The following is a 22,533-nucleotide window of genomic DNA, read 5'->3' as shown; positions in this document are numbered from 1 at the left end:
GTGGCACAGCCAGGCTTTAGAGTCACACAGGTCTGACACGTACTTCCTGTGTGAGCCTAAGCCTGACTCTCCTCATCCACAAATAGGAGTATGGATTGTTCTCCTGTCCTGAGCTCTGGAGAGGATTGAGTGAGGTAATGCCTACAAAGAGCTTAGCATAATCTGACATGTTGTAAGTGCTTCATAAACCTCAGTTGTCATTATTTTGCCGCAAAATTCTAGAACAGTCTTGAAAGAGACATGGTTATTTAAAATGTACTCTTTTCCGGAAAAGGAACGCTCAAAAATTATTAATGCGGTGCTGCTTACTAACCAAAACTAGCATTGTTAACTTGAGGTAAGGTCCTCCTAGCCCTTAGGTTGCTATGATTCTAGTTCTCCTTTCTTTAATTGTTTTCACGTATCAAGTGAACATAACCTGATTCATATTTAGGATAGCAGAAGGGAAGGCATGCCAAATAGTCTAGGGTTTTTAAAAAAAAAAAAGTGAAAGTGATTCTCTAGTCTCCTTATCCCATTTGTGTGGTTACTCATCCAATAAATGGTTCTTGATACTTTTTTTAATTTCCTTAAATGGACCAAGTGGCTTTTGGTTGTTGTTTAAAGTTGTGATTTTCTTTTCTTTTGGTGAAAGACAAGGAAAATTAAGCTTTAGGGACACAGAAGTTTATTGAATGCTACTGGAAATGCCTTCTTTCTTAAGCTGAATAGTGGCCCACAAAGATAGCACATCCTAATCCCACACCCCATAAATGTTTCTTTATATGGCACAAAATACAATTAATGAAGGATCTTGAGATGGGAAGATTGTCCTGCATTATCTGGGTCGGCCCTAAATGCACTCCCGAGTATTCTTAAAAAAGGAGCGCCGCCACAGGAAAGGGGAAGGCAGTGTGAGCAGAGAGGCCGAGACTGCAGTGTCACGCACAGCCAAGGCTGTGCTGGCAGCCACCGGAAACCGGAGGTGGCATGTCACAGACAGATTCTCTAGAGCCTCTGCGGGGAGTACAGCCCTGCCAACACCTTGATTTGGGCCCCGTGAAACTGGTTTTAGACTTCTGGCCTTCAGAAGTTGGAAAGGAAAAATTTCTGTTATTTTAAACCACCAAGTTTGTGGTAATCTATTAGAGCAGCTGTGGGAAACTAGTATGCTTTCACTGTGCCCATATTATGATCCAACTCATGTGTGAAAATTTTTTCATGTCAAATGTTTCTTTTTATTTATTGGGGATTCCTCTTCTTCGGACTCAGTTAGTAGTACGTTGGGTACTTCTCAATTGAGAATCCCCGTGTTCTGCTGAGGGAAGAGAAGAAAGGACATAATCTTTCCTCCCAGAGAGCAGCCTTATTGGGGAGACAGCCACAGGATATAGCAGGGTTTGCAGCCCGAGCCGTTCATTCATTCATTCACTCGGCCAGCAACCACTTACCGAATTCCCGAGATGTTCTAGTGGGGCAAGATGGACAAGCAAGTGAATATGCCACGTTGATGGAGGTAAATAGCAAGGAGGGTAGTTAAAGAGGGAAATGGGGAAAGGGCCAGGGGTGGGTGCCTGAGAGCGATCAAGGGAAGACATCTGTCATAAGGTACGTGTGCTTTGGCAGAGATCTGGAGGAAGATCTGTGCCAGAGGGATGTTGGCAAGGGTAGCGGCCAGGGCAAGATCCTTGAGGCAGCAGTATGATTGGCGTGTCTTTGTGCAGTATAAAGCCGTTATCACCAGAGCGGATGGAGCAGGTGTGGAGGAGAGAGCTAGAAGTCCTGAGGGGGGAGGAGGAGGGTGGGAGGGGGTGCATTGTGGAGGGGCTCACTGGCCTTGGTGCCAATTTTGGCTTTTTTTTTTTTTTTCAAGATTTTATTTATTTATTTGAGAGAGAGACGGTGAGAGAGAGCATATGAGGGGTGAAGGTCAGAGGGAGAAGCAGACTCCCCAACGAGCTGGGAGCCCAAGGCAGGACTCTATCCTGGGACTCCGGGATCATAACCCAAGCCGAAAGCAGTCACCTAACCAACTGAGCCACCCAGGCGCTCTCCAATTTGAGCTTTTAATTTGAGTGAGGTGGGAAGCCAGCACAGGGGTTTTGAGCAGCAGACTTAAACAGTCAAACTTGGATTTTGCATAGAGCCAAACAATGAAGGGTCCATAAAGATGGGAGATAGGGTAGGAGGCTACTGCAGGAACCTCCCTAAAAATCCTGGCATGTTGGTCAGCCTCGTGGAGCTGGTGGGGAATGACTGCATTCTGGGTGTATTTTGAGGGTAGACCCTGTCATATTTATTGATGGTTCAATGGGGGGTGTAAGAAGAAGACAGAAGACAATGATGACTCCTTTAACCTGAGAAGCTGGGAACCGAAGCTGCTTTTTCCTGACATGGGTAACACTGCTGATGGAATACATTAAGAGAGCAAGTCAGGAGATGTTTTTGTGTGGGTCCACTTGAGATGCCCGTTAGGTCAGTGGAGAAGTGGAGGAGACTGCTGGATGAAACACATTAGCATTCATGGGTGAGAACCTGCCTATCAGTATAAAGGCTCTTGAGATCATTGATCTGCTCTTAGGGGGGACATGAGCTCAGGGCAGCATTTCACCCTTCCCCCACCTGCAGCTGCTGCTGCTCCTCTGAGGCAGGTGTGGGATAGAGCTCAGACCACAGAACTGGGGAGTGGTGGGGGAGAGAAGAGAGCCCAGCTGCCAGAACTTCCACGCGTCCCAGTCTTCAGAGAGCTTGTCACAGGGCTGAGAAACAGTCCGGCCTCAGCCTGAGTTCCCTTCTCCCAAGGAGCCTTCCGCCTCTGCTGGTAGACACCACTGCTTTGTACCTCTGTACTTGCCCTTCCCACTTGAGTAAAAGGACTTCTTTGTGTGTCTTCCTCACTTCCCCATACTCTTTCTAAGGAAAGAGCTATGTCTGTTTCTCCCAAAGCTCAGGATTGGTGCCCAGTAGTCGCTCAAAGTGCTGCTTAATGTTGTTCATTTACTTTCTGTTACTCTGCTTCAAACCATTTGAGATGCTTCTCATGTGCTTTTATCAGCACATTAAGACAGTTGTCCCTTGGGCACTGTGAGGCATGGCTGATAGACCAGTAGTTTGCCTAGCAGGTGTGGATAGAAGAATCAAAAGTCTAACAAAAGGAGAAGGAAATTGGGGAAACGGACAGGACACTAAGATGGACAGGAGACAAAAAACAATAATGGTATGGTAATTGTTGGCTTAATAAAAGTAGCTTCCAAAAAACAACCAAAAAAAGGAGCTTCCAAACAAAAACGATTATTAATGTATTCACTTTGTACTGGGACAGTAGGTAATGTTTGTTTTTTCTCTTTGGGTTTTTCTGTATTTTAGAATTTCCTATATTGTAGCTAAATTTAGGGTAGTAGTATTTATTGTGTTGTTTTATAGTTACCTAAAGAAAAAGGAAAAAACCTGATCCCTGATGAAAGTTGTATAGAATCAGTATTTAACTTCAGATTGTCTTACCTTGATGGCAGAATTTATGTAAATTTTTGTTGTCTTATTAAAAAATAGAATATATTCATTTTAGAAAATATAACAAAGAAAACAAATTATCCATAGTCTCGTCACACTAAAATAACCATGGTTAATACACATGTATTGTTTGGGGTGTGTGTGTGCGTGTGTGTGTGTGTGTGTGTGATAAATGCACACACGTATATATCCAAACTGTATCCATATAACTTAAAAGTTGGCAAACTTTTTCTGTAGCAAGTAGTAAATACTTTAGACTTTGTGGGCTATTACTGTTTCTGCTGAATATTTTTCTTTTTCTGTCTTCCTTCTTTTTCTAGTCTTCCAAAATGTAAAAAACTCTTTCTAGTTTACAGGTCATAAAAAGACCAGTCAAGGACAGGCTGTAGTTTGCCTAACCCTGACTTAAAGTATATAATACACTGATTTTAAAACACTTTTTTTTTTTTAATTTTAAAACACTTGAGAGAAAAAAGAAAAAATAAAAACACTTGAGAGAAGAGCTTGATGCCACTTATGCAAAGTATTACTTAGCAAGAGTGAAATAAATGATGGGTATGTAGTCAGAAACACAAGCCCTAATGTGAATGTTGTCCAGATTAGCCACTGGGCTTTTGGTTATGTGCTTCCACCAGAGCTTTGTTTGGATGATGACAGAAGTAGTCCTTAAGTAGAGTTGCAGAGAATGGGTCGCTGGAGACATGTTAAAACAGTATTACAGTTTCCATTCTTTCTTTGTCCTTGAATAAGACTTTATTGAAGAATAATGTTGGAGAACATGAGTAATGGCTGCTATATGTCATTGAAATTAATTTCTATCATTTAAGTCATTGAGTAGATTATGTGCACTCCCTCTCAGTGCTACATGGCTAATTTAACAAAAGTATCATGTATTGAATGAAATGTTATGAAGAGTTTTCCATCACCTGAGTAAAATAACCTGTGAATTTATTTTCTAGATCTGCTCAGTGAAGGAGCGGCATGCCAGTGAAATGAGGGACTTGCCGAGTCGCTATGTTGAAATAGGTAAGCCTTCTAGGGGTGAATAATGTCTAAAGAGAATCTGTTTTAGTAAAGGGAAACCCAAAATCATGTTTGTCTTCAGGGCTCATCACTTGGGACCTGAGTGAAGCAGGTCAAGAACTTTTAAGTTTTGAAACTTTGCTGTAGAGTCCCTCTTTTCTAACTGTATTTCCAATTTTTACATGGTATCTTTGTAGCTGGCTTTGAAGGTAAGTAACCGTGGGTTCGCGCTCTGTTGTTTCCTGCCTGCACTTAGGACAATTGCTCCACGAACTCTCATCTAGAAAAGGTGAGGCGGAACATCTTTCCCACAGGTTGTGGTTGTGAGTTCAGAACATTTGTGCACGCGCAGCTCATCACACGGAGCTGACACCTGGTTCTGTCCACGTGTACCCTCTGAATACGAATTTTCATCATCACTGGTCTGGGCCCAACTGCTGTAATCTTTTCTGTGGATCCCTGCAGCAGCCTCCTGACTGGGTTGTCTCCTGCCACTGTGAATTACAGTGATCTGGTCTCCCCACTGCAGTCAGCATACAAACCAGATCATGTCCCCACCCTTCAGCCTGTCCCCGTTGTTTGTGGCACGGAGAGGAGACTCTTGGCTTGAGCGCAGAGGTCTGTGCTGGCCCTCCCCAGCCTCCACAGTGTTGGCCGAGACAAGGCTTTTCCTTGGTGTCTGCACTGCAGCCACACTGGCCACCTTTCACCCAGCCATGCTCCCTCTTTGGGTCTCTGTAGAAGGCCCTTCTCTCCTCTTGGCACTTCCTTGACCCTTAATCATTCCTCAGCTCAAGTATTGCTTGAGAAAGCTCATCGGGAGAGCGCATGGGACCTTGACAATGAGGTCAGACCCTCCCCTGGGAAGCATGGGTGTGAAGGGCAGGTCGGTCCCTTGCCCCACACTGTAAGCTCCCCGAGAGCTCGCTCTGGGTCTGTTCTTGCTCACTGTTTGTATCTCCGGGGCGTGGCCCGATGTAGGTTCAAAGTAATACCGAGTATTGAAGGGATCCGTGACTCAGGGAAACACCTATTCGGGAGAAGGATGCCAAAGATGAGCTACCACTACTTTTTACATCTTGGTCTTATACCCTAGTGTAAAAGTGATTCAGACAGAAAGGATGAGAGGAGAATGACTTTTGCCAATTAAACAGATACAGTATAAGCTGTTTGGGGACTGTTTAGAACAAAGCAGTAGGAGACAAAGTTGTGTGACAGAGAAGTTTTTGCCACATAAGTCAGCTGAGAAGTTCATTTACCTATTTGGATGATGGGTGGGGAATATCACTTTGAGGGGTTCTTGTAACAAGGCGAAGCGAAATCATTTGCACATGACTGTGATTCTAAAACCAGAATGGTGTGTATTACTCCCATGGCTCATATGGTCAGAGCATTTCAGTCTGGGATATTTTGTACTTGAAGACAGAAGTGGATGGTAGGGTTTTAATAATTTTTTGCCTTAGAAAGAGAAATAAGTGCATAGTTGGGATTGCTCAGAGTATGGACAGATCAGGCCTATGTAGGATATAATGGTTTGAGAAGAACTGAAGAACAAGACTGGAGAAGACTGGAAACTACCAGGTCACGATCATTACTTCAGTGTCTATCTTCTTTTCTGCCTCCCAGCAAAATCCTCTGAACACCTCCCGGCATAGTGTCCTGATGGAGAAGTGTTCCAATTTCTTAACTACTGATGAGTGGGGGAATAAAAATTTTAAACTCTGGGAGTTTTTAAGGATGGAAGACTTACCAGGAAGACATAAAAGTGTCACAAGTGTCCCCTCCTTAGCTGATGTTGATTGCTCACACACGAGGCGTGGGCCATTCCCCTGTGTGCTTTAACGAGCATTGGTTCACTTCACCCTCATCACAGCCCCCGTGACCGTGGGGGCTCAGGGATGTAAATATCTTGTGTCAGATCTTACTACAGTGGCGTTAGAAATGGACAGGATCTAACTGCAGAACCACCACCAGCTTCTGGAGACATAAGGCAGTTTGCCAAATTCCTGTATGACCTTGGTGAACTTGCTTTGCTTTCCTGAGTCAGGCTTTCCCCACCCATAAAGTGGGGGCGATAGTATCTACCTTTGCAGTCGGTTGTGAGAATGAAACTGAAATAACGCCTTTATCACAGTGCTTGGCATACAGTAGGCACTCACTGAATCATGGTAGTGATTATCACTGTGCAGACTTCCAGCCCAGTTCTGTGACTGCTAATAGCTGGCCCAGTGGTGGCCCCAGAGCCCTGGGATCACGTTATTAAAGTATAGTTCATATGTCCTACAATTTACGTGAAATAGACCATGTGTGGGTACTGGCAATATCACATTACTGGCGTTTTACTACTATGGTTAGTGGTTAAGTACCATCTTTTCCCCCTCTTGAGAGCAAACCTTTAAGAATATAAACCATTTCCATAGCGGGAGGCAAAGTGGTTTAGATAAGAGTCCTTGACCAGGATAGAGGAAAAGAGAAATATTAGGAGGTCTGGATTACAATTTGCTTTAGCCCTGAATAGTGTGAGCCACTGTTCTTTAGTAAATGAGGTGAAAATGGCATTGAGGTTAAAGAACTATTGGTGGCTGTACGTTTCTTAGAAGCCAGATGTTTATAACTCTTACTTATAAGTCAGAATCTCGAGAAAAACACAAGAGCTTTCGCTCTCCATAAGGATATTAGTTGATTCTTATAAATGAAAAATAATAACGATAATAAGGATTAAGCTTACTGGGCAGTCACCAACCCATGAAGACATTCTCTGTACATAAGGTTTTTTGGATGGCATTTCTTTTTCCAAACTACATTGTTAAAAGTAGGTTATGGTTCTAAGCCTGGCATACTTATTTGAACTTGGGTCTCTTGCGTTATTACAGGACTCCCTCCCTCTTTGGCCAAAGTCTTTCACCAAAAAGGAGTCCAGAGACTTTCACCAAAGTCTTCCAAGGGCTTCATGGGGCAGTTAGACAGTGTGGAGAAATGAAGCCAGTGTTTGTGGATCATTTTCTGGGTATCTCCTTCCAGGGATAGAGGACTTACGTGCAAGGAATTCATGAACGACTTCCCGGTCTTGATTTCATTTGGAAGCTTATTTCAAAAAAACTAATAAAGGGAAAAAACTATATGGGAATCTATTTAAAATGGCAGAAGCCAGGAAGAGAGAGAGGGCGGAGGGGGAAAGGACATCTTTTTCTCTTTAATTAAGCAGTGATCATATCTTCAGTTGATTATATGCTGTGGCTCTTAGAATTTAGCACATTGTTCTGTTTTTAGCCTCTTGATTGATTGGGAAAACAGTGACCTGGAAATGAGACATCTGTGTAGTGGTGGAGGCGAGCTGTGAGGTGAATGTCTTTCCTGGATCTAAACGTGTCTCACCATCCACCTGTTGGGCTGTGCTGACCCAGTCATGCAGCTTCCAGCAGGAGACAGTTGTCCTGCCCTGAGTCACGTGGCTCATCCCCTAGCCTGAGGCTCAGCAGGAATTGGGACATTGCTGGCATCCTTTACGGTGTTTTTGCTTAAGGATCTAGCTTTGAATGGTGTTCTGTTATAATTCAGTTTGACTCTATTATCTCTTAGTTCTTCTGTTATGCATTAAATTTTTTCCCTGACATTTTATTATGAAAAAATGAAAACATACAGACAGGTGAAGAATTTTCACAAAAATAGCACCCACATACTCAGCCCTTAGGTCCTGCAGTAAAGATTTTATTGTACTTGCTTTATGACATGTCTATTCCTCTAGCCACTCCTCCCACTCAGTATGGGAGACTCAAATGTTTGTTGTTGTGTGTTAAATTCATAAATTTTGTCAGTAACAAGTATTGGCAAGAGATCTGAAACACCTGATGTAACAAATATGTTTTGCTCCTTTTATAAAAACGACCACCAAGCACATGCCAAGTACAATTTCATTTGATCTTCACAGTGATCCAGATGAGTAGGGGCTGTCATCCCATTTTATCCCGTTCTTCTATCTGAAGAAGCTGAGGTTCAGAAGGGTCAGGTAACCTGCTCAAGATCATTCCATTTGTAAGCAAAGAAGGCAGCATTTGAACTCAGGATAGGCCAAGTTTCAAAGGTGTTGCTCTCAACCCCTGTCCTATATGTTCTTCCATGCGTTCCTCTCTCTGAACCTGCCCTCCATTATAGCCAGAGGAACTGATGAGAAGGATAGAGGCTTACTCTGGGCATTCAGATAAAAACCATAGGGTAGAAATTGTCTAGAATCCAAACACCCCTTTTAATATGACAGTAATCCTGTCTGCTCACCTTTTCTTCAAATAGCCAGATGAAATGGAGTTGTTTTTTCTTTATTTTGGTTCAGCAAAGTATTTCATTTAGAGTAGAGACTTTAGTTCCCCTTGTTTTATTCTAGGGCTGATAGCCCTTCCTTGTTCTTCCTCCAAATTGCTAGGAATATCTAGACTATAGTTGCCTTGGGTGGCTAACAAAATGGTTTCTAAGGAAAGGGAACCAAGTCCAGATTATGATGTGATTCTTTCAATTGTCTGAAAAAGAAGAAATGCTCTCGTTTGCTATTTTTTAGTGCTTGTAGTTGATGCATCAAGGTAGTTTTGGGGGTGTTTTTGGTCTCCGAAATTGTTTTTTAAGTTTTATTTTATTCTGGTAAGAACACTTAAGTTGAGATCTACCCTCTTAAATTTGTAAGTGTACAATACATTATTGTTGACTGTGGGCAGACTGTCGTACAGCAGATCGCTAGATCTCATTCATCTTACCTACCTGAGACCTTAGGCCCATCGCTCAGCCATTTCCCATTTTCCCCTTCCTTCCACCCTTGGCAACCACCATTCTGCTCTTTGACTCTGTGAGCTTGATTTTCTAAATATGTTAGAAATGGAATCACGCAGTATTTGTCTTTGGCTTGTTTCATTTAGTGTAATGTCCTCAGGGTTCATCCATATTGTTGCATGTTGCGCAGTTTTCCTCCATTTTTAAGACTCAGTAATGTTCCGGTGCCTGCGTCCACATTTCCTTCACCCATTCCTCTGTTGATGCGTATCTAGCTTGTTTTCCACATCTTGGCTATTGTGAACAGTGCTGCAGTGAACGTGAGAATGCTAATGTCATTTTAAGATCCTGATTTCAATTACTTGGATAAATACCCAGAAGGAGGACTGCTGGATCATGTGCTAGTTGTATTTTTAGTTTTTTTGTGGACCCTTTATGCTGTCTTTCATAGTGCGATGCCCGTCTGCATTCCTCCCAGCCATGTGGGGGGAGTTCGAGTTTCTCCACATCCTCACCAACATTTGTCGTTTCTTTTTTGACAATAGCCTATTTACAACTTAAAGTATAACTGCTTGGTTTGACCCTTTTGACCCAGCAGGTCCGTCACCATTACCTTTTCTGTCGTGTGAGCAGTGTGTCATGAGCTACTCGCTGAATCACTGCTCATCCGTGCTGCTTCCTGAGCGCAAAAGTTGAGCGGATGAGCTGATCGTATCAGCTTAGCTCTGTCATTTAGCCTAGTAGTGTGCTGAGTATCAATTAGAAAAGATGTAATTAAACTGCAGACTAAACTTGCTTTAAATGGTTTTTGCCTGTGTGTACTATTGGCTCCTGGCTTGCACGTGTTTGTTATCTTGCCTAATAGGCCTTCTCTTCTCTCTTATTCCTATCTGTTAGGTCCTTTCCATAGTTTGCTGATGTAAAACATTGTCATGCATCTGCTTCATAGCACAGCCCTGAAGATGTTGGCATGTTGTGGTTTCCAAATGCATTTTCTTAGATCAGTGGTCAGGCTGACAGCGTGTCCAAACTTCCTGAAAATCCTGTGGATAGTATATCCAGTCCATTAAGAAATACTAGCATCTGGTGACTTAAGGGTTGGATTCTCTGGAGAGGAAGGTGCTATCACAAAGGGGCCTGGGTGCTTTCTCGTAAGTGAAAGATATTCATTCCTGTTTATATTTGCTTGAGAAACTCGTTTGTTTGCTCTCTTAAGAATCTTAGAGGCCCAGATCTATAGCAGATTATTTTATTTAGCTCCAGTGAAGACATCAGATTCCTCCAGGTCCCACCTAATGGGCATTTTGAAACCCAAAAAGGAAAAACAAGGACCAAAACAAAAGCAGCTGCCGCCACAGAACCTCCCAGAGAGTGGTCAAGGCCATAGCTTGCGATCCTGCTACCTGTAGGATCCTGCTAACCTGAGCAGCTCCGTGCTACCGCCCTCTGAGAAAAGGAAGACTTCAGATTCCTGCTTGTGCTGCCTTCCGCTCAGGTGACTTTAGTCAAGTTACCTAACCGCACTGAGCTTCAGTGCCCTGCCATGAAGGAAGTAGAGGGTTGAAATCCTGCGTGTACAGTATTGCACGCATTGCCTCTTGAATGGGGAATATTCCTTAAATAGGAGCTGTGAGTAATATTACTATCATTTTTGGTTACTCCATGAGAGAGAAAAACTAGTTTCTTTTAACAGCTGTCTTTTTTTAACAATCAGAAGACAAAAATACCATTGTCCATAAAGTCAACTGAATGAGAATTGGGGGGAAAGGCATAAATAAGCTTTGATTGAATTATCCTGAAGAAATTAACATATTTCATAGCTACATTTTTCAATAAAATATATCTGTAAACCTATGATACAGGTGCAAGTAATCAAAGATATTGATTATCACTTATAGGTCTGAATATACTGATAGTGACATAATCTACTTGTGAATTATTTGGAGAATGGTCTTTATATTCAGACCTAAAATCTTGATTTTTGTCCTTTACAATTTAAAGTACATTGTAAGTATGTTTTTTAAATGAAAATTTTTTAATTTACATGAAACGAAATGTTTTCTCTTATGTTATAAACACCATGCCTGCCCTTTGGGAGATTATAGTCATGATTATTGCTGTTTTCACCCTTATCCCTACCCCTGGAAATAAATTAACCTGCCTTGTACTGTATCTTGCTTTATTTCCATTTTTGCAGAGCATGTGTTATGACTATTATTATTATTATTATGGTTATTATTATTTGCTTCTAGACTCACAGTGCGTTTTAATTCAAGGTCTTTTGCATTCTGATGCTTCTGAAAGAACGTTTTATGCCAAATTGGTGCTCAGTAATTCTTTATTAAGTAGTTGATGACCCTCAAAGATGTAAGACCCAAGGTACAATAGAGTTGTTGTTAATTTCTTTTGGCAATCATTCTGAAACAGATAGTGGGTATGCAATGGTAGGCCCAGCGGTACCTGTGTATCTGTGACTGTAACCCCGATCCCGTTGCCCCGGCTGATAAAGTTGGCGTGTCTCACGGATAGCTTAACATTTTGTGCTTAGAGGATTCTCAGAAGATGGTGGTAGGGGTAGCATAATTTTTCAACCTGCCTGAGTCATCACCTAAAAATGGAACAACTAGATCCTATAACCAAGGACTCATCGACAACATGTACAACACAACTGAGCGACAGAGTAGTCCTGAGAACCCCAGATATAGGTGAGTGGGAGAAGGCACCGACAGCCACAAGATGGACGATGGTGTCAATGTCTGTGTGAGAGAAAGTAGAAGGGAGCAAGGGGGCATCTGGTGAATTTGAGATCAGAAGAACTGCCGGTCAGCAGGTGCGTATTCCCTGGGGAAGACCACCGGTCAGTGGGCGCAGGTTAGGTAAGGGGCTCTCAGCCCACTGGCCTCTTTGAGCACCTAGTCCTGTGTGCTGAGGCTGGAGGAGGATAAAACCTGCAATCAGGATATGGACTGTAGAAACAGAAGAGAAGAGACAGAAGTAGGGCAGGGACAGTGCCAGGAAGACTCAGAAAACAAGAGGCCAGGTTTTAACACTAAATGAAAACAGCGTAGGAGGGGACTCTGTGAATTGAAGAGCTTCCCAGTCCCTGTCTCTTTCTAAGAGATCGGGGGACCATGACATCACCCACGGATGAGGACTGGAAAGGTACCAAGGTCAGATCTCATACTGAGGGTTAAGGAAAATTCAATAAGAAGCAGAAGGACATTGTTGGCAATGAAAGCAAGAAACCAGAGACACCCACAACAAGCTATAAGACATTTCTTTTAAAATAATAGCAAGACATGAAAAAACAAAGTTTAGAATTTTTGAAAATCTCAAATGAGATGACATACCCCAAATATTTATAAATAATAGGACAATTTTAAAAATCACAAAGCAATAAGAAAAAAAGGTCTGCAGTGACATGGTAAATACTGAAGACTGGCAAAGACGATTCAGCCTACAAATAAGAGTCCCTGAAGAAAAGAACAAAACAAAGGAAAGGAAAGGAGCAGATACTAGAAAACTATAATTCAAGAAGAGTTTCTTGAAACTACAAAGAAACAAAACTGAAAGCTATAAATTAAAAATATACCCTTGTGTATCTAAGCGAGTGACCCACGATGAGCACCATCAAGATCTATTTGAGTACAATTACTGGACTTCTAAGACAGTCTGTTGGGCATCTCGATCTGTGCTACAAAAGCCACTGGCCACATGGAATCCTTGAAGAGCGGCAGGTGTGGGTCGAGCTGCGCGGCATACAGGATTCTAAAGACCTAGTATGAAAATAAATAAATGGCTCCATTAATTTTTTATGTTGTTACATGTTGAAAACATTTTAGATATGTTGTGCTAAATAAAATATATTTTTAAAATTCTAACTCTTTTGGGGCACCCGGGTGGCTCAGTGGGTTAAGCCTCTGCCTTCGGCTCAGGTCATAATCTCAGGGTCCTGGGATCAAGCCCCGCATCGGGCTCTCTGCTCAGCAGAGAGCCTGCTTCTCCCTCTCTCTGCCTGCCTCTCTGCCTACTTGTGATCTCTCTCTCTCTGTGTCAAGTAAATAAAATCTTTTTTTTTTTTAAATTTACCTCTTTTTACTCTTTAATATGGCTACTGGATCATTTAAAATTGCATGTGCAAGTTGTCTCTTTGGCTTGCATTAATATATTGTTGGACAGTGTGGATTTAGGACTCTAACCTCCCTTCTGCATCAGGGTCCTCATTCTTCATCCAGAGGACCTCCCTGAATAAAAATTTCCTATGAATAGTCCTTTTGAAATTTTCTGTCAATGTGCTTGGAATCTTTACTTTTGTCTTTTTCCTTGAATTCTTTCTTCTTGCGTTTCACGGAATGGCTACTCCAGAAAAAGCCAGAGCACAGCAGCGCTTGCATCTGTGGAGGCAGAAAAAGAAAGCTCTGCCTTATTCCTGACCAGTACCCCCTTGCCATGTCCATCCTACTCAGAGTGAGCACAGCGCCCCCTGCAGGGCTGGGGCGCCATCACCGCACTCTGTAGATTGTGTCCTGAGGTATAGCTGCTGGCTTGGGCTTTCTCTGGAAAGGGCATTCTTCTCTCCTTTTTCTTCCCTCTTCAGCTTTTACCTTCTGGTTTGTTTTAGTGCTCTGCAACCAAGTTTGTCTTTATTGTCTTTGTGATTTATCTTTTGCACATAACCAGTTTAAAGATGAGCTTCTCTGGTAATAGACTCATAAACTATCTGTATTTAAACTAGCTCTCCTTTAGGGAAAAACAAGTAATCTTCATTAAAATGATTAAAATCACTGGTATGTGTAAAGAAGAGAATTTCCTGGAAAATAATTACCCAGAACATCCACCGGTCCTTTAAAAATTTGAAGTAGAAAACCCCATAATTACTTGAAGGTATTCTACAAAATCAGCCCATAAACTTTTACATCATTTATGAACGTTCTTCAGGAGAATAAATATTGCCATTCCACATTTCCTTCTCTTGACACTAATCTTGACACTATTTTTACATGTGACATCTTGTCTTCGTAAATAACATTTTTCCAGTTAGTTTGTAATTTAGCCACTTTGCATTGTCTGCCTAAATTATTACTGATTCTCAGTGAAGTCTGGTAAGATCTAGTACTTAACAAAAGCATTTATTACAGTATCTGGAATTGAGAAGTGAAATAGCTATGTGGCTCTGCACATTTTCCCTTGTTTTCTTTAAGAACACGTTAGATTTTATATCATTCTTAATTAGAGAACAGGAACTTTCCTGTCTTATAAATGGAAGCTTTTGAGGACTGGGAAGTAAGTATGTGGAGCAGGGAAGATTTGGATAGAATTATTTTTCTGGTTTCTCTGTTCTGCTTCTTATAGTGCATTCATTGAAACCAAGGCTTGAGGTATATTTGGTTACCTATAGGAGAGACACTGATACTCTCTGTCACTGTGAGCCTAGGCATATTTGGCGTCCTGAATGGGGAGAGGACCTTGTTCACCCACCACTGGCTACGTGAAAGCTTCCTTGTAATTCCCAAGAATCTGTGGCATCTCTGGCTGGTTGATTGATTGACTGATTGAACTGTTGGTGTAGCATTTCCATGATGAAATGTTATTTAGTAAAAGAAAACTCAAGTCTTTTTCTACCAAATGGGGTTTAACCACCTCAAGAGTGATGGCAATCAGAACCTCTGGTTAATGTGCCCGGATGCCTTCTAGAATGTGAAATTGCCACCTCTTTAATCACTGGGCCTGCATGGCCCCATACTCTTCAGTAGCATCTGTATATTCCAGCCCTCCCCTGTCCCTTCCCTACCCCCTACTCCTGTGTGCAGCTCCCCTGTGGGAGCTTGTCTAGAACCTTCCATGCCTGGCTACCCTGGATGTGCTCATCTGTACATGTGGTCATGGTGGAGGTGGTTCTCTGCATATGCACTTCATGTGAACATATATCACATTACCATTTTACCAAAAGTAGTTTTAAGTGCCTGAAGAAAAATACTGAGTTCGAGCTCACAAAGACTGAGGAAAAGTGTTAGTGGCAGTGCTGGGACCAGAGCACTTGTCTTTGGAGCTCTACTCTTTGGTTCTTAACAGGGCACCATGGCCACCTATGTGATCTAACTAAGGACAAAGCATAAGAAATACTACCTTTTTAATGTTTATGTTACTAACTAGTTAGTAATTTTTTTTTTTTTTTGGTCAACCTCAATTTCATTTTGGTGTGAAAATTGTGAAAACAGTTGTGTAAGAAGTTGACATTAAAGATAAAAGACAACACTAAGGGCTCTGTAAGGAAGGTGGAGAAGAGGCAGAAGAAAAATTCAGTAGCCCCTCATTTCATCTGTGTTGGGGATTTTATTTCCACTCTGAGTACATTATTTTATAGATGGGAAAAATTATACCTACAAAAGTTAAATGTTTTTTCCAAGTTCGATTTACTGGAAGTTATAACCCAGATTTCCTGACTCTACATTAAATATTGTTTCTTTTTTACAGAGGGAGAAGCAGACTCCCCACTGAGCTGGTGGCCTGATGTGTGGCTTGATCCTAGGTCCCTGGGATCATGATCTGAGCCGGAGGCGGATGCTTAACTGACTGAGCCACCCAGCTGCTGCTACATTAAATATTATTTCTGATACACTATACTGACTTCCCCTAGTTTGGAGAAAAGAGCAGTTTCATCATAGAACTTAACTGAATCTGGGGCACCTAGTGGCTCAGTTGGTTAAGCATCCAACTCTTGGTTTTGGCTCATGTTGTGATCTTAGGGTTGTGAGATCAAGGCCCCACACTGGGCTCCACGCTCAGCATGGAGTCTGCTTGAGATTCTTTCCCTCTCCTTTTCTCCCTCCTCCTCTGCTCTTCCTGCTGTGCCTGCACTTTCTCATAAATAAATAAATAAGTAAATAAAATCTAAAAAAAAAAAACCCACAAAACTTAACTGAACCCAAAGCTAATACCAAAAACTGTGGAGAAGGTCTGAGTCAGGAAAGTCTTAGAAAATATGGTGGGTCCAAATGAGAGTCTGCTTCAGAATGAATCTGTAAGTACAATGCATGACTCCTAGAAGGGTCTCTGTCCCCACCACTACTGTGTCAGCTAGCTTTGCTGTGTAGCGAACAGTTGCTTAAAGTAAAAGTCATTTATTATAAATATTTTACAGTAGCTAATTATTAGAATCACAGTGTTAGCAATATTAATACTTCTACCACTGAGCTTTCCTATTGGGTCTATGAACTCCAGTGTAATTAAATCCATATACTTCTTAAGTGATGCACTGGTTGTACATTTTAAATGCCTTTAAAAAGATAGAAATTTATTTTCTCTGACCTTTATTCCAGTTAGGAAATAGTGGTCTTTTATCACAATATAATCTGTATTAACACACCCTTTTTTTTTTTTTTTTTACTTATTAGTCAAATAAAATGTTTATTATTAAAAAAAAAAAAAAAAAGGAACAATAGTTGCATAATTACAAGTAGCATTCCTTGTGACCTTTGGATCACTATAATGCCCTAATTGTGAAAAACCTAAATTCAGGGTTGTTTTTTTTTTTAAGTATTACTGTCATTAATATTAGTTTACATCAGGTTTCCTGGGTTTACAAGTGTCTTCTTGGGATTTTAATTATGTCATTTTTAAACTAGCTGGTCCCAGTGTCACGTGTGACCGTTCATGCTGTTATTGTCAAGTTTCCTTTTGATGATGCTAGAAAATTTTGAGTTTGAGTTTCTGGATATCCTTTTCTGGCCTTTCATTATTGTCGAAAAAGTGTGTTTATCCACACCCCCTTTATGTTAGATTTCTACGGTAAATCCACCCAGCATTCATAGTCGATGTGTCCTTTCCTTGGTGGGCTGCTTTTTGTTCCTGTTAACACTGAATCTTTTATCCCTTTTGTTTGCAGTGTCTCAGTTTGAAACTGAATTCTACATCAGTGGACTTGCACCTCTCTGTGATCAACTTGTTGTTCTTTCCTATGTGAAGGAGGTGTCTGAAAAAACGGTAATTTTTTTTTATACCCCAAATGCAGAGGGAAGTGTGGGTTCATTTTTTAGCCTTATATCCAGATCAGGTTGCCCATGAAAGGGCCGTGCTGTAGTCTGAGCAGAACTTCCTGACCTATAAAAGAAGGCCGGTAGAGATTATGTATTTACCTTTCAGAATCTTCACTCATTGCCTGCCTTTTGTTCCCTTTGCCGAGCCAAGGGAAGTCTTTTTTTTTTTTCTCTTTTTTCCCATCTCTTGGTATTTTCGTCGAAAGGAATGAAGGATTTCTTTTGCTGAAGGGCAAAGAAACTAAGCTGACACTGTGCATTAGCAGAAATGACAGAAATGAAGTTGATCTGCCGCAACAAGAGGGGCCCCTGTGGTCAGAGGGAATTATGGAAAGGGCACTTCATTTCCTGTGGTCCAGACAGATTTGCTTACTTCCCAGTGGCCAACTGAGTCTCAGTTGATTTTTGCTTTGAAATGGTTATGGCGACATCTTAGTCATCAATGCAAATGAGAGTATGAAATGCATGGCCAATAGAAAGCAGCAGAGAACCCAAATTTTGTTATACGTAACTTTGGAGGAAAGCCTGTATTTGTGATCCAGTGGAGGGCATGCCCCGTGGAGACACTCTGTCTTCCTTTGAAGCCTAGGTGGGCCCCATTCCCAGCTTGTCTTCACTGTTACAATCCAGGGGTTCTGCCAGGAAGGGGGACGCTAGGGATGGCTTCAAGGCATAAACAAGGAGAGCTTATTGTAAAGGATTTTCTCTTAGGTGCTGTATATAAAAGAAATTACAAACTGATTGTCTAGCCCTTTACAGTAAGTAGGGCTCTCCTTGTCTGTATCCTCTCCTTTTTTCCCCCCTTTTCAATTGGCTAGGAATAAAATGGGGGGGACCCTGGGAGCCCCAGTTTTGAAGTGGTACCTGCTCTTGAGCATTTCTGTGAACAAGCACTTGCAGTGGGAAGTCATCGCTATAGTAACCTGAGGCTCTGGGCGCCCATGTTGCTAGGCAATGGGATGCTGGAGACTTAAGTAAATACTCAGAGCGACTAAAATCAATAGCGCTGGCTTCTAGCCCTGTTGCAGGACATCACTTTATTATTTTATTTATTTTTTTGAAGATAAAGGAAAGCAGTGGCTCCCAAGGGACTAAATATAGTGCTTTCTGATGAGGGAGGTGGGGCAGATTGAGAATGTGATTGAAAGACCTAGGAAGGCAGCAGTAAAATGAAAAAGGGAAAGCCTCATAAACAACCGAGCAAAAAAAGAAAGGAAGCAGGGAAACCTTTGTTGATAAAAGGGAGTATTACAAAGGAGTAAAGACCAAAGAAAGGCCAACCTCATAGAGCAAATTAGAAAATGAAATTGGAGAGAGAAGAAAAGGGCATTTTTTTCAGAGGGAGAAGTGTGAGAGTCTTGGAGAGGACTCATGAGTGTGTGTGCCAGTGCATGTAGCTATTTTATAGGACACCAGCGTACACCTTCGATCCTTAAACACAGAGTAAACTGATAAAATTTATGACAAAAGGAGTAAAGCAAGCGTGGGGCCGAGCCCCTCCCGTTTTTTCTCTTTTTTTCATATGGGAAAGACAGTGGAACTGCAACATTAAACAAAACTTGCCTTTACATCCTGCATATCCTCCCCCACAATGTTCTCCCTTATACCTGTCACATCATGAGTGTGTCCTCACATTGCCATCATGGTGACACTCTACTGATTTCTGTGAACCTTATTCTGCCTCTCTCTGTGCAGCTCTGTATTCCCCATCATTGTCATTTATTGTGGTTGTGAACTATTTCATCTGGATTTAGTAAGCTCTCCCCCCATCATATGTTTCTTTTTCATCCACTAATAAAGCATCTATGTATCCAGAGTCATGCTAAGCATTGGAGATCAGAGACCCAACAAGACCTCTTGGGAAGTTAATAAGCAGGGCTGCTTGACCATTGAGCAAGGGTTATAAAGTAACAAGATGAATCACATCACCGATGGTTTCCTTATGCCTCTCAGGGAGCTGTTTATGTGACCAAGCAAGGCCCTTTTCTTTTATTATTATTTGCTTCAAATATTTTTTCTCTTCTTGCTATTCTGTTATTCTTTGTCATTGTTAGAGCGGTTCATTTTTTAAATATTCAAGTCTTTACATTTTTTCTCATTGTTTCAAAATTGAGATAATTCTCATTTTTCCACAGATGTGAAAAATTATGCTGTATATTCGCTATTTTTTTTTTCCCTCTACTAGTTGATGTTTTATAGTTGCTGTTTTATTTTTGGAGGGTTTTTAAATGTATGAGACGCAAAGCTAATGCAGTTGCTTCTCAGTTAACCTAACAAAATGGACCAGAGTACTCTGTGAGGCTTACAGTGTTCCTCAGGGAACTTGGGGAGTTGGGGAGCCCCCGACTTGTCTCACGCTGTCCCCTTCATCTCGGTTTTCTGCGGTAGTGTCACACGGCTACAGGTCTTACTGCTGTGGAAAATGCTCGACTGTGTGTTTTTTGCCTGCGTGCTGAATGCTCAGAAAGCTCAAACTTTCAAAGTAAAACAAACTTGACTTCAAGATTCACTGTAAGTCCCACTTTTTCAACAAGTTGCTATCTCACCATTTACTTATGTGACTTTGACCTTAGTAGAGTTTTTGATCCCCATTTCCTTCTTCTGTGATATTCGGAGCAGTCAGTCATTTAAGACCCCATCACCTTCTAGATTAATGCATCTCATCACCTTCTAGGTTAGGGGAACTGCATCAGCCTAAAAAACTCCCTTCCCCCTTCTTTCTTTTTCTTCTTTCTTTTTTTTCAATTTTATTTATTTATTTGACAGAGAAAGAGATCACAAGTAGGCAGAGAGGCAGGCGGTGGGGGGTGGGGGGGGGTGAAGAAGACTTCCCACTGAGCAGAGAGCCGGATGCGGGGCTCGATCCCAGGACCCGGAGACCATGACCTGAGCTGAAGGCAGAGGCTTAACCCACTGAGCCACCCAGGTGCCCCCCACTTCTTTCTTGACCTACAACTGCACTGTTCAAAAGTGTGGTCACTAACCTTATGTGGCTATCTAAATTTTAATTAATGAAAATGAAATAAAATGAAAAACTTGGTTTTTTGGTTGCAGCTAGCCACCAGTGACTCCTGCCCTTGACATACACCCCTGCCCTGGGCCTGTGCTCTTGGTGATCATTGCCTTCTCAGCGTGTTCTGTTTTCGACCTAGCTCTCCATCTCTGTGGCTTTTCAGCATCACCAGTAAGCTTACCAGTAGTGGCAGTGGTTTGGCAGTTGGTAATATTATTTTTACCCTTTCTCACATTGGTGAGGAAGAGACATAAGCTGATTGTGGAAGTGTGTGGTGGCTGTGCCTGTGGAGATGAGTGACGGACGGCTGTAGGGGCACAGTAGCTTCTGTCCTGTTGACGTCACACAGAAGGTCAGGAAATAACATGGTGTGATGAGGCTGTTGGTGCAGGTGGATAGAGGGGCTCACATCTGCTGAAATTATGAAGTCCTGTGCATTTAATCATGACTGACTGGAATGAATTTGTACAGTTTCTGGAAACATATTGAAAACACACCCTTCCTTCTCTTTCCCCCCCAGGAAAGAGAATACTGTGCCAGGCCGAGACTGGATATCATCCAGCCGCTCTCTGAAACCTGTGAAGAGATCTCTTCTGATGCTCTGACCGTGAGAGGCTTTCAGGAGAACGAGTGTAGAGATTATCATTTAGGTGAGAGACCAAGGCTCTGGCTCATGCTCTTTCTTATACTTGTGGGTTTTTTCCCTTTCATGTGATTAACACAACCAGTAATTTAAATTGAGGTGCTGCAAGGGTCGTAGAGACTACCTGGGCAGACCTCTCGTGTTGAAAATGAGGGCACGAGGCCCAGACATATTGCAGAATGTGTCTGAGCTTGCACAGTAGGTGGGAGGGGTAGGCTTGGGGCCAGGACTGAGGTGAGTAGGCTCTGTGGTCTTTGTTCTTACGTCTGTTGTCGTAATTAGTGTAACACTTAACATTGACGTCGGGCAGCATGGTTCTGTGGTTGCCATATGACTCCCAACCTCATATATCTGGAAAGTGTGCTGTGGGTTGTCCGAGAAGTCATCTTTCTGTTTGTGACCAAATGCGCAGAGCCTGGAAGAGGGCCTGACAACTACTAGATGTTCGGTGAGTATTTGCAGAGTGGAGGAATGCATACACTGGTCAACTGCTCAGAAATGAAGAACGAACCACTGCTCTTTGGTCATACTGGAGCCTCTGTGCTCAAATGTCCTCCTATCCTTTAAAAATACATTGATGAAAGTAGAACCGCCTAAGATTTTTTTTTTTTTTTAAGAAATTCTTTCCTGCTTCAAAAACAATTGACATGTTTTCAGAATATTTTCCGTTCTCATTTTGGCCAAAGGAAACAAAGAAATACTCTATACAGTTGGAGCTTTCTTCTGTGTGGCCCCTAGTCAGTTGAGAAGCGTGAGAGTCTATTCCAGACTTGGCAAAAAGCAAATGTGACTCAAACTAGAAGTGTCTGAACTAGGTGTTGTGCTCAGAGAAAACTCTACTGCACCCTTAGAAACTCTTCAGAACAGGTTGTATAATTGAATTCTGCAGGAAACCCTCACGATCGGCATTCTGCACAACATGCCGAAATGATAGATTATGTCCCCAGGGCTTGGGGCATCTGTCATTTATGCTGTAGATGGCCTTGACCTTGATGAGCAGGAGACATTTATCGCCAACTGTGGGGTGTAATTGTTCTGTTAAAATAGAACAGTGCTGTAAATGGCCATAAATTAAGTTTATATACAGAAGATGAATTCTGATACACCATAGACCTGGAGAATTTTGATCACTACCTTTCAGTCAAGGTCACAATGTTAATGTGTTAAACACAGAATTATAAACTACCTTACTTTTTTGAAGTTTTTTTGTATTCCTTCCTTCTCTCCCTTCTTTTTTCTTTCAAATAATTTTACATGTAAATGTTTTTTAAAGTACTTGCACCTTCAAACAGAGCCAAACACACTTGCTCCAAAGGCAGGCAAGTTTTCTGTTCCCTCTGGAGTTGGGTTACCCAACCAAGTCTCTGAAACTACAGCCAAGGTTTCTACTGCTGAGTCGCCCACACTCTTTCTTTCTTTCCTCACCTCTAGAGTACTCTGAAGGGGAATCGCTCTTTTACATCGTGAGTCCAAGAGATGTTGTAGTGGCCAAGGAACGAGACCAAGATGACCACATCGACTGGCTCCTTGAAAAGAAGAAATATGAGGTAGTTTTGATTTTCCTTTCTTTAAAG

At 41.9% G+C, this 22,533-nt stretch overlaps 1 protein-coding gene across 5 annotated transcripts in view; it reads left to right on the top strand.

The window, feature by feature from the left end:
- The window catches only part of VPS41 (VPS41 subunit of HOPS complex), a 168,946-nt gene that overhangs the window by 100,047 nt on the left and 46,366 nt on the right, over positions 1 to 22,533 (top strand). For all 5 annotated transcript variants that reach the window (XM_032874943.1, XM_032874941.1, XM_032874942.1 and 2 more), the window contains 4 exons: positions 4,449 to 4,515; positions 17,153 to 17,250; positions 20,837 to 20,966; positions 22,391 to 22,506. In XM_032874943.1, coding sequence (XP_032730834.1) covers positions 4,449 to 4,515; positions 17,153 to 17,250; positions 20,837 to 20,966; positions 22,391 to 22,506 — 411 coding nt within the window. The remainder of the gene's footprint in view (positions 1 to 4,448; positions 4,516 to 17,152; positions 17,251 to 20,836; positions 20,967 to 22,390; positions 22,507 to 22,533) is intronic.

Source organism: Lontra canadensis, unplaced genomic scaffold, assembly GCF_010015895.1.
Source record: "Lontra canadensis isolate GAN:19392208 unplaced genomic scaffold, GSC_riverotter_1.0 scaffold54, whole genome shotgun sequence".
Taxonomy (NCBI): Eukaryota; Metazoa; Chordata; class Mammalia; order Carnivora; family Mustelidae; genus Lontra; species Lontra canadensis.
The sequence above is the reverse complement of the archived record's forward strand: the minus strand, read 5'-3'. Positions and strand labels throughout refer to the sequence as shown.